The 13,005-nt window shown below is 40.4% G+C and overlaps 1 protein-coding gene across 4 annotated transcripts in view; it reads right to left on the bottom strand.

The window, feature by feature from the left end:
- The window catches only part of RNF19A (ring finger protein 19A, RBR E3 ubiquitin protein ligase), a 58,825-nt gene that overhangs the window by 13,588 nt on the left and 32,232 nt on the right, over positions 1 to 13,005 (bottom strand). For 3 of the 4 annotated variants that reach the window (XM_067290366.1, XM_067290364.1, XM_067290367.1), the window contains 2 exons: positions 7,484 to 8,240; positions 2,587 to 2,795 (listed from right to left, as the gene is read on the bottom strand). In XM_067290366.1, coding sequence (XP_067146467.1) covers positions 2,587 to 2,795; positions 7,484 to 8,079 — 805 coding nt within the window. In that variant the 5' untranslated portion in view covers positions 8,080 to 8,240. Of the gene's footprint in view, positions 1 to 2,586; positions 2,796 to 7,483; positions 8,241 to 9,449; positions 9,468 to 13,005 lie in introns of those variants that run through there. The other variant, XM_067290368.1, reaches the window with a different exon arrangement.

Here is a 13,005-nt window from a genome sequence, read left to right on the forward strand (position 1 = left end):
CCCACTGTGTTATTTCTTCTTCCTATCTTACATGCATCTCCCCTTCTACGTTAAATAAATTTCCTTGGTATCACCAGCCTCCTCTCAATCTCTATTCACAGCCTTACTTAACATTCACTTCCTGGGAAAAACTATTACAGTAAAAAGAAAATTCTGGAGCCAGCCCTTGCTCCTAAGTCAAATATTGAAAAACACAGTTAAGCAGCAAACTCTGTCATTAACAAACAAGGGGCCATTGAGCAACACTGGAATTCTTGTATACTGACACCACCACAGTTGCGATCTTTGCGACTTCACATTACTGGTTAGCATTTGGACTACGGGACAAACTATTTACTCACAGCAGCAAAAGTAACCTGCAGCCCCTGGTGCAGACGACAGCCTCTTGCTGAACACGCTCTTTGTCCCCATTTTCCACCTCTGTGCTACCAGGCAAGGCAAAGGGAACAGAGGGGGCATACCTGGTACAAGGAATGTCAAGAGGGGCAGAATGGGCAGAAAGAGTCCCTCTGCCACAGTCTCCGCAAACTCCAGTGCACGGGGACAGCGAGTGACTGAAGCGGCGCACTAGCTAGTCCCAGACGAGAACAGACACACATCCTATAGGGCAATAACTAAACTGGGAGATTTACAGGGTACTTAACAGTATGGATGTGGCATGGATACTGCTGTTCATGCTGGGAAAGAAAGGGAGTTGTGGTATTAAAGATTTATTTTATTTTAAAATGTATTTAAACACTAGGACAAGACGCCAACTTTTAAGGTAAGATGAGGTGCCTTGTTAAAATGAGCCACCACAAGCAACGAATTAGAGACTCCCAATACTAGAGCTGGATTAAAGAACTAAGAACTCTAATTGAACTCAAGTTGCAAGAGAGACTCTTTCCCCTGAATATCTATCTAGTTTGGTCAAGGAGAGACAAAAGCTGCTAAATAGATTAGAGTTTGGTGAAACTCAAAGCCAATTCTTATCAATAGCAAACTGGACTCTTGCTCTGCAAATTGCTGCTCTGAATAACCTACCCTCTTTTTTCTTTTTTGTTACAAAGCAATTTGTTTTTCAGAAGGTGAACTCGTTTGATCTCTGCTAGCCAAGATAGATAGCAGTTTATTGAAAAACAAATTATTTAGGTAGCTCCCTGTGAACAAGGACCATCCTACACATAAGAATAAATAACTAACAAGCAAACACAGATGTTGGATATCAAGGCTGGAAACAGACCAACAGTCTCTTTTGAAAGTGAAAAAAGTTTGCTGATGATACAAAACTGGGAGGAGTGGCTGATACACCAGAGGGCTGTGCTGCCATTCAGAGGGACCTCGACAGGCTGGAGAGGTGGGCGGAGAGGAACCTCATGAAGTTCAACAAAGGCAAGTGCAGGGTCCTGCACCTGGGGAGGAATAACCCCATGCACCAGTACAGGTTGGGGGTTGACCTGCTGGAAAGCAGCTCTGCAGAGAAGGACCTGGGAGTGCTGGTGGACACCAAGTTAAGCATGAGGCAGCAATGTGCCCTTGTGGCCAAGAAGGCCAACGGTATCCTGGGGTGCATCAGGAAGAGTGGTGCCAGCAGGTCGAGGGAGGTGATCCTCCCCCTCTACTCAGCACTGGTGAGGCCACATCTGGAGTACTGCGTCCAGTTCTGGGCTCCCCAGTACAAGAGGGATGTGGCACTACTGGAGCAAGTCCAGCGAAGGGCTACAAAGATGATTAGGGGATTGGAGCATCTCTCTTATGAGGAAAGGCTGAGAGAGCTGGGCCTGTTTAGCCTAGAGAAGAGAAGGCTGAGAGGAGATCTTATCAATGTGTACAAGTATCTGAAGGGAGGGTGTCGAGAGGATGGGACCAGACTCTTTTCAGTGGTGCCGAGCGACAGGACGCAAGGCAACGGGCACAAACTGAAACACAGACAATTCCATCTGAACATGAGGAAAAACTTTTTCACTGTGAGGGTGACAGAGCACTGGAACAGGCTGCCCCGAGAGGTGGTGGAGTCTCCTTCTCTGGAGATATTCAAAACGCGCCTGGATGCAATCCTGTGCAACATGCTCTAGGTGACCCTGCTTGAGCAGGGGGGTTGGACTAGATGATCTCCAGAGGTCCCTTCCAACCTCAGCGATTCTGTGATTCTGTGAAAAATCAGTGGGTTTTTAGTTTTATTTACAACAGCATTCGTTACTGGCAACCTTATGAAATTTCACCTACAGTGGGGAAAATACATGTTCCCAGTGTGTAAGTGATACCACCACGCAAGTGAAGTCAGCCTGCTGAACACAAAATGCTCTGCAGTAAGTTCTTTACACTTCACATTTCTCAGCTACAGAGCAAGAATTTAAAATGCTGACAAGCCTCTAAGATTGAAGCCAGGTGCTCTGGTTACCATGTATTTCAAATATTACCAACAAAAACCACAGATTCAAATCTTGAACTTGAGAACTTGAATTCAAATCTAAAATTGTGTATTTTGTATTTCTGAAGCACAAAGAAGAAGGAGCCATGTTACTGTTCTGTTCTTTCCTTTTAGAGTTAATTGTGCAAAGGTACTAGTACGATATTTTACGGACACAGTATCCTGATCATAAATACCTGCTGCTCCAGATTCCTGGCTGTAGCTAATAGAGGAAGAACGAATTGTTCTCAGGCGCAGACTCTGAGCTCTCTCCTGGCGAGCAGCATCGCAGGTCTGGTTTGGATGCCAAATCTGCTTACAGTGGTAGCAGAACTCAGTCCCACAGCCTTCTCGTCCGCATGTAAGCTTGGGACAGCTGGCACACCCAAACGCAATCACAGCATATCTTGAATGATCAAGAGGGGCAAAAGAGAGTTTTGTTAATGAAAAGCGTTCTATCTATAGACCAAAGCTGGCAAGGCAGCTGCAGGAGCAGCTGAAGCAGGTAGGGAGGCAGCAAGTGTCAGGAGCTGATGTGCCAGCTGAGGCTGCCTACCACAGCCACATCACCATCGCACTGGACTAAGACTGCACAAAAATACTAAAATGAATCAATGCAACACAGCGTTCTCCCCCGCCTTAAAAACCTCATGCACTACTACAGCATACTACAGTTAAGGCTGAACACAGTGCTGAAACATTTAAGATCACAAAGCAGCTGCAATTTAGAAGGGAGGGAGGTTAAAAACAAAAGGTATTTATGCAACTTAAAAAAGTTCCAGTTTCAAAAGCATCCCAGTTACTGGGGGCATATCTAAGCTTGAGACTTTCTATAGGCTGGGAAAATCCCTGCTAAGTCATCTGTAACATAATCGATTACTGAAAAGGCATCTGACTTGACACTGCATGATATTTTGGTATTTTACTGGCTACCTCTTACCATGCATGCTGGTATTTTAAATAAACATTTGTTTGCTCTTTACATTTTAAAGCATCAAAACAAGGAAGTGAGTATTTTACATATAAGCATTTTAGTTTCCCAGTCAGTAGCAGAATTTCAGTTTTTTAACAGTTTTCCCAAGAAGTTCCAAACTATAAATGCAGAAATAGAGTATTCAGGGTCTTGGTACCACCTTCACTGTGATAATGCTGTAGACTAAAAAACTTCAAAAAATATTGAGACTTTCAAAACAGTTACATTATTTTAAATCAAATGCTATATAAACAAACAATTCTATCCTGCGATACTGTGGTTTCCACGAATCACTAGAGCTTAAACTAATTCTTCCATCAAGGTTTGCATTTTGAAGTTCACATGATTTGTGCTCACGAGTCACAGAACTGCTTTTGGAAATCTCACTAAAATGGCTATATATTTATTTGGGAGCTCACTTAAGCATATCTTTGAAAAATATGGGTAACACATATAACAATTCATAGTAATACTAGTTGTAAATATATCTTAGTTCTTACCTGTTGTAAGTTTTTCAATTACTTTATGCAATAGCTATATTTTAAGTAGAAGACAATACTAGGTCAACTGCTGTGAACACCTAAGCAGGTGTAAAATTTTATTCATATGAATAGTGCTCCCGAACAGACTTCAACAGGTCTACAAATATAGCAGGGCTTAAGTTTAAGGCTACTTAAATGAAGGTAACTTTGTTTTACAAGATTAAGTTGTTAATTGTTATTTCCCCCCACCCCTTTTACAGTAGTTGTGCACAATTCAGGTGAAATATTCCATATCAGTAATGATTACTAATATATACATATATATTTTCTCACTCAAATATTTATGAAAATAGCTGATTTTTCAGATTTTAGAGTAGATAGGTCTGAACCTCCGTAAAGTTAAAAGTCATACCACTTTCACTAAGGTTTTAAAACAGCATGTTAGAGGTTCCCCCCTCTAAGTTCTGCAAAAACATACTAGTTTTATTTGTAGCTACACCATCTATAAATTAAAGCTTGAAGAATGACACGTGTGCTTGTCTGTTTTCAAACATTTCATGCTTTCCAACTGAATATATTTTGTTTCAATAACTGCTAAACTCTACTGTGTTGTTGCCAATTTAATCAGCTCAATTTTCGCACTTAAAACCACTGAGGAGACAACCACTCCTGTACGTACACAAAGGGACTCTCACCCCAATGTTTCTGCCACACAATGAGTCACTACTGGTTCAGCACAGAAGCCTTAAGCACAGGCCACAGAGCAATGCAGCAGTTTATAGCCTTCCTCCCATTGCTAATAAAGCACGGACACATCCTTGAAAGCACTCCCCAGCTGGGACACATTTATTGGCATACATTTAGAAAGTTACCTTTTCGGCCAGAGCAAATGGTAGTTCAAGCTGTACAAGATTACAGGCTTAAAGTCAACAATCTGAAATGCCCATTTTACAGAAGACGTGAAATCCAAAAACTCTTGTTAAGCTGAAAGACGGGACTAAACAACCAAATTCAAAGTAATGACAAATAAAACAAAAAGCAGAGGCAAAGAGTGATTCATTGGAGAAAGGATGTATGGGTGGGAAGAGAGGAGGAATGAAGAAATTGTATTCTTTGGCCAGTCAGTTTTTTGGTTGACACAGGTAAGAAAGTCTAGGAATCACTGCTCTCTGCTAATAATGTCAGCAGTATAATTCCAGAGCAAAAATATTAAATTATTCAGCCAGAATAAAGGACAGAGCACGTTTGGAATACCAATTCATTCAGGCTTATCAAAATGACATCTGAAAACTTACACGGTGAAACAGAATCCCCCCAAAATTAATCTGGAAGGAAGCCCAAGAGGTTTTCCCACCTGCGTTCCTTCCCCAAGGAAGGATCAACTGTTTGCAAGTGTGCCCTACAAAGCCATAGCAAATAGTTTGCAGCTGGACCAAAGGCTATATTACTTTTATGGTATTTTGATCATCGGTTACGGTTTGGATGCATTTTAGTTTTCAAGAAAGCTGAGGAGGGAGGAGCCCAGGGTCGGAAAGACCCAGTGAAACGGACCCCTCCTGGCATTAGCCTGCTTCAGCTCTGGAGACCCCGCAGCTCTTGTGCAACTTGGCCCAGGGCACGACTATTGCAACAGCTTTTCTCCCAGCCTAACCAAACTGTCTTGTTGTGAAAAGGAAGGTTGTAAGCAGTTCCCCACTGAGAGAGGAGAAGTAGCAGTACACTGCAATTGCAGGACTAGGTTTTTTTTGTTTGTTTTGTTTTTTAAACACATTTCAAGATTTTTCCTTCTAATTTTGCCTTTTCTAGGACTAATGATTTTCTGCTCTTATTTATTGCTCTACAAATCCATTTTTGTCCCAATAGAGTGGAAGACAGATGAAAAAGAGATATATGCTTCTTAATCATTATTTGTGGTTTCCTGAAAAAAACATTATGAAAAAGTCATGCTATCGAAAGCACACAGTTAAGGTTGCCCATACAGTATTATTTTGTTTCCCTTGCGCAAAAACACTGACACAGTTTATACTGTGCTTTCTTAAAGGACTCCATCCTCAGTCAGAGTACAGAGCAGATGGTAAGAAGTTATAAAACAATTATTAAAATATTTTGCTTTATACTAATATACTACTATGAGCTACAGATAATTGCACAGAATTTGAACTTTGCTCTGAAGACCTAATTTATAATTTTATAATGGCTTTACCTACAGCAATTATTGTAACAGTTTCTGAACACTTAAAAAATTTAGGATGATATTCTCCACTTTTTTTTTTTTTGGAACAGATGAGAAAACTGAGGCCTAGAAAATAAGCAAGGTGAAAAATCTCCATTAAATAAATACTGTACTTGAGAGTCTTTTCCAGTACTTCACTGCGCAGACTACCTGTGAATTACAGGAACATGGTGCAACAGAAGGCGTAGCCAAGTTCTTGCATACTTCCTCTTACCTAGAGAAACTGCAGTTTGTTCAGAACACCAGAATTCGGAGAATTCAGAGCAAAGCATCTTTCTGCTTATCAAACATTGCTTTCCATTATGTTTTCTTTTGCAGTATCACAATATTATGAGCAAGCTCTTGTGTTCTCATCCAGTTTCACACAAACTATTCCTCTCTCTCGTCAGTCCTCCTCCTCTGCTCAAACCACAGCACAGCCCAATGCCATCCATTTTGCTGACTTTTTGACATTCAGTTCTGTACTCTCTTCCAAGTTTGGAATATGGTTTTCCTAGAAGACCTAAGAAGCCATCACTTCTCCAGTCCCTGCTTTTGACCTATATTACCAAAATTCTATTTCATTAAAAATATGATTTTTTTTAATATAACATTTAAATTTGAAAGCACAGTAGTATTGTCAGAATTCAGAATGGTTGCAGAACTATCTAAATATTAAAATAATGTTAAAACATTACTATTTCTTATAAGCAGCAGAAACTAGCTGATTATGATCTTACATCAGAACCCTGTTTACAGGCAACAAGTGGTATCTGGGGCAGCCACAAGATATCTTCTATCTGAAGCTGGAGAGTGCTTTCTATTCCAAAAAAATCTTGAATCGTATTTCATAGTTAAAAAAATGCTTTAACAAATGGACTAAGTTAAAAGTATAGTACCACTAGCATTTGACCTGATTTTCAGATTTTTTTAGTCTGAGCTTTGCACTGTTGCCTTGGAAGTGCAATATCTGATTTTTTTCATAGCAGATACATAGCAACCACCTGCCAAGTTTCACAAAATCACTGAAATTCTCTCTACAGAGAAAAAAAAATGCTGCTTGAGGAAGGATTTTGTTCTTTAAGGAATTCTCCCTCTCTTAGCTACTGGTAAAACACATAGCAAAATATTGAAGTAAAGCAATTAACTTCTCAAAAAGCACAATGCTACAGATATTTATAGCTTCATGTATTGCCTTATCTATGTTCATCCACTCTAGGTAATCATCCAATCTATATCATCTATGTAAGCATCCAATTATAATGAAATGACTGTCATGTTGCAGTTGTATCAATTCCATCAAAAAAAAAATCAGATATTTGAATAAAGCAAATACAGACAAAACGATTCAGCAACTGATATTAGGTCAATAAATTCTACATCTTACTAGACTGAATAGAAAAAGAGAAAAAATCCAAAAAACATACCCGCAATCTGGAGCTGGGCACCACCTACAATCAGGATCTGCAACTAGCCATCGCCTAAGCATAAACTCTTCATATTTTTCCATCAAGACGTCATCGTTTAATATCAAACGAATATCATGAGGATTAAATCGTTCTGAGCATTCTGGACAGCTAATATTAACTCTGCTCTCAGAGATTTCTATCCGGAGATATTGACGCAAGCAATCCACACAAGATCTATGGTGACAAGTCATGATCTCTGGGAACCTGTCCTTAGAGTGCCGCAAAAGGCACAGGGGGCACTCCATGAAGTCTCCGCTTGGTTTGCCGCTAGAGGTTGTTCCATTATCGGAAGAGGTACACGTGGAGAAAATAGAGTTCTTGTCTGTACACATTTCTGAATGAATGCTTTCAATACTTGCAATTCCATCGACACCTCCATTTAAATCCCTCGACTTGCGTTTCGTGTCTTTTTTTCTCCGAAAAAGAGAGCCCAAGGAAATTCTTCTCTTCTTTGGTGCCTTTTTAACTGAAGGCAAGCTCACAGAGGAAGCTGAAGACTGCAGGTCACGATCAGAGCCCATTTGCCGATGTAAACTCATGTCTAGGTCACTCATCAGAAACAGGTTAAATTTCACACACAACCCTAATCATGTTTAAGGATCAAAATAATAGAGGATACATGCTTAAGTCATATTCTTAAGTAATCCAGTTTGAGAGTCTTCATGCAGAAAAATTCACACACATCTGCTTTCAGCAAATTCTTCACAGAAGCTCCCTAGATAGGGGGAAAGAACAAGAAAAGGTAGATTAGAAATCACATTTTTCTAGTTTTTTCTGTTACCTCTTTCTCATCTTAACAAGCCCAAAACGTTCCTGGAGGCAAGGAACACTGTGCATTAAGCAGAGTCGAGAACAGACTCTTCACTCCCCTGCCCCTCTGGGGGGTGCGTGCGTGTAGAAATTACCATCATCCAAAATGACAACTAAGTAAATGTACAAGTTCTGCAAAGTGCAGTATAACAGGCTTATAGCATTGAAAATTTTTCTGTTTTCTCTACCTGTTTCCCACACATCTGATAAGGTCACGTACAGAGCCAATATAGGTAATTACCAGAAACACAAGATTTCTGTGCATTTTTTAAATCTATTTAGATTACCAGCAGAAATCACTGTGGCTAAATAGCTCAAGATACTCTCAGATATGAAGGGTTCACAGAGAAGTAAGCAGCTGCATATAAATATGTAAAGTGTCTGAACATTTCAGGAAACAGAGCTGGAGAATGAATAAGTAACAGCCAATGCTGCTTTGCTCTTGGATTTCCATATTGCAAGCCGAGCAGACTCTAGAGTTAAGGTGATGACATCTGAATTTTTCATGAAACTGATTAAAACTGCCCAAAACAAGATTCTTATCACATAGCAAGGTTCAAGTAATCCCTTTGTACAGTAAGTCAGCGATGATATGTCTCCTGTCCCTTAACTGGTTTCTTCTCAAAGGAAAAAGAAAGGTGCTTTCCCATTACCCTCTCACAGAAGTAGCAGATCTCCTCCAATGAAAAACAGCAGCTTCCCACAAACATGCCAAGCATTCCCACTTCTTAGCAGTTTATTTGTTCAAGAAGTATTCATCTAACCCTTAGTGAACTGCTTTTGTAACGGAAGGAAGACAAGGTGTTTCTTAGGAGACATCAGCGTTGCACAGCTGCATGCAACCACTGCTGGCACTGTTTTTTCCTCAGTATTTCTGAGCTTGCCTCCCAGAAAGGCGTCTACTGGGTTTCCATGATTTCACTCCAGTATGGTAATATTAAAACCTGAGCATTAAAAACAAGTCAAAAAACAGGAACAGAAGAATGCACAGGGCCCACTGATAATGATAGAAAACCACAATTTCTAACTTGAGCATTGTGGTACGGAGAAGCACTGACTGAGCCGAATACCTCCATTTAACTGCGCCCAAATGAGTTGTGTACCAGCTACCAACCTGCTGGCCAACAGCTGTGTCCTCTCTACATCACCGGGAGCCGGTCACCCAGGTGGCTGGGTCAGGACGAGGAAGCTGCAGGGGACGGCTGACGGGTGGTGGGAGCGGGGATGCCGCTCCGCAGAGGGCACGCGCACATAGCTCGCGGGCTGCCCGACTTGCCCGCGTGCCATGTGCTGCACACCAACCACTGGCCCTCCTCGGGCTCCCGCAGCTCCAGAGCGTACACGAGCTGGCAGGCAGCCATGTCGATGCTATTCGATTTATACTACTGTCCCATACAATGGTATCCCATGACAATATTAGCTTCATCAAGTATAAGAAATTCAAACAGAAAACACACCACTATCTCCTGGTTTTGCTAAAAAAGGTCTCATGTTTGGGCTGCTAGAGGTTTTCTTTTTTATTTAAGAAGAAAAAAAAAGAAAGCCACCACCTAATCTGTTTTTTTTCCAAATGTGAAACTATTATTACTTTTTTCTTTTTTGTAAAGGAAAGTCTTACCACTATGGAACACTATCCAAAAAAATTTATTTCAATCCCAAGGTCTAAAATAAAGCATATTTCAAGAACATAAAATATTCTTTCTTGCTTTTATATTAAGGATACATTTTCAGCTTAAAACCTAATCAAAAGGAATCTTGGATGCTTTACCTGCTTCTGTTTCCAAAACAATTTTAGTAGTTTTACAGCTGCTGTTTCTCATTAAAGGAATTAAAACATTCCCTTATCTAAAGCAAAAAAAGGTGAAACCAAAAAATGACAGCAGTGATGACAAAATGAAGCGTTCCTCTCCTGAGAAACTTGGCATTACGCTGTGTCACGGACATGATCTGCAGTTGGTGGGCAGTGCTGAAAACATCCACAAAGACACAAACCCTATAGTCTAAAGCTGAAGGTGAATTAAGTTTGAAAGTCTAGAACTGCAGGAATAACGTCGAAAGCATTATTATAACTACACAGTTACCAACACTTAATACTTGCCCAGATACTACCAGCACAGTAGAAAGTGCCATCCTGCTCAAAACAGGAGAGTCTACGAAGGAGACGAACAACAGTCAAAGCATTCATTTCAGGCAAGACTTTTCTTTTTCTTTCTTTTCTTTTTTTTTTTTTTAATGTAGGAAGTAAACACAAGGACATAGCCAAGACTGCACAAGCCTTCCCCCTCCCTTTCTCTGGGGAGGAAAGAACGCGTACATTACAACGTTTTGCCAGCTTCAACAGATGTACAAAATCAAGAAATAGAAACTCTGGTGATGAACCAGTTATACTTTTAAAACAAAGATTCTCCCATGCTCTAAAGCAACCGACCAGTGAGGCCTCCAGCACTCTCTGCGCGCTGCAGTCTGATAAGTGCTCTCGCAGAAAGAGCAGATTGCTCTTACAAAGCAAATGGTCAAACTTTTGTCAGGCTTTTTGACCAGAGAAGCTGCCAGTTATTTCAAGACAATCAACAATCACTCTCCTGTAGATTTTAAAAGTTAGTTTTAAAAGCCATACTCTTCCTTATACGGTAATTTTGAATTGTCATTTTAGAGACATTAAGAGATGACTTCACTGAAGCGAAAAGATACAGTAGGTGATTTATTACAGGAAAATTGAAGACAAATCTTGTAGCAGATCGGAGTTGTACAAAATGATAAAAGCCTTACTAATACAATATGGAGCATTGGCCAGTTCTCATATTGCCCAACCCAGCACAGCATCTGCATGCTTTTGCTGACAGAAAAAGGAAAAATATTTCATTTTGTACCGCAGTAGAACACAACGCCTGTATTATTCCAGTAACAATGCGTCAATATGAAGGAGACTGCCTGTGTGAAAAGCAGAGCTGTGAAATCAAAAGACTTCGAAGGAGCTGAGATGCACAGTGATGATAATGAACATGAATAACCTGGTTCTGAGAAGCAGCATTCATTTCAAGCGCTGCACCACTCACATGGACCAGCGCAGACTTTGTCAATGATACAGAAGAAACCAACATGGACAACAGGGATGGGATAAAAGCACGACAGAAACAAACCAAAAAACACCAATCAGCAGAATGACTCCTAAAAATGTAAGTTCACAACTATCCCCAACGTTTCCTCAAAAGCACGTACAGACTATAGAAGAGACATGGTTTTGGCTTCCTGCCCTGCCTAAAACCCTACCGCAGAAGAAAATTCCATCAGTTCTTTGAATTCTCCTCATGCCACAGACTACCACAAAACACCAGTGACCACAGCACAAAAGCACCTTCTAATTTGAAGATTTCCAAAAGCACAAATGCTATTTATATGCATAATTCACATAGATCTCAGTGCTTAACTGCTATCTGCTCCTTCAGTAATCTCCCCTAAATTATTTGCTGGGGAAATCTAACACTACTTACATACAATTAATTTCCTTTTGTAACTCTTTTCAACCATGCTGCTTTAAGCAAATGCTATTGCTGACCATATAACAGAGGAGGAGGGAAAGGAGAGGAATAATATTCCTTACACATGGTATAGGACAAAACTCTCAATCAGAAAATGACTGGGGATGATAAACATCTGATATCTCTCCCCATAACATATCCTATGGATGACTCATCTAATCAACTTCAAAACTTTTAAGATATGCTCTAGGACAGCTGGGTATAACCATATTGATTTTGCAAGAAGGAGAGAGTGATAAAATCTGACTTACAGAATAACTTCCCCATGTTCCTAGTTGTCCTCCAAACCTATCAGCGTCACAAGCTCAACAGGCTGCCTGCTCTTCCACCACGCATTCACTCTAGCGTACAGGAGCTATAAGACTACCAGCACAGTAGTTTGGCACACCTTTGCAAAATAAAGGCAGGTTTGCAAGTACATGCACAGGAAAGGAGAGGAAAAACCCCCACCAAGGATGATGGACAGATGCAGCTACATCCTCACTAAAACCCTTAAACGTTCCCCTCATGTCATTGATACTTAGAAGACAAATTCTGACTTTTCCTGCTGCAAGTGAATACCCTTCATTTTAGGCATTCGCTCCTCCTGGTAAATTAACCGAGCACCAACTTGGAGTTGGTATAACGAAAGCTATTTCTTGATTAAAGCTGGTAACAGCTTCCCTCTTTAACATCTAATAGGCCCAACATCTATATTCCGTAGCTCTTTTCTGAGATGCACTCAGCTTAAAAACAGCTGTAACAAAAAAAACCCCCAGCGCTCAAAGTTCATCCACTGACAACAGATGAACGCATCTGAAGTACAGCCTGCCTCCCTATTCCAGTGCACAATTCCTGCTGGGATCACGCAGCAACCTTGGAACTTCTCATCTATGATGCTCTTAACATACTGGTATCTGAAACACCTCCAGAATGGCTTACCTTTTTGTTTACTCCCAAATGAGTATCTATTCAAAAACAGTAATTCTTGTGGAACACAGTGTAGTTCCTCAGGGAAGAAGAAAGTGCACACCTGAATTTATTAGGTCTAATGCAAATATAATACACGTAGATGTGAAATATCTAATGCTTTTTATTCAGCTGGAGAACAGTATTTGCTTTTTGATTTTCAACATATTTCTGACCAGATCC

Source organism: Apteryx mantelli, chromosome 2, assembly GCF_036417845.1.
Source record: "Apteryx mantelli isolate bAptMan1 chromosome 2, bAptMan1.hap1, whole genome shotgun sequence".
Classification (NCBI taxonomy): Eukaryota; Metazoa; Chordata; class Aves; order Apterygiformes; family Apterygidae; genus Apteryx; species Apteryx mantelli.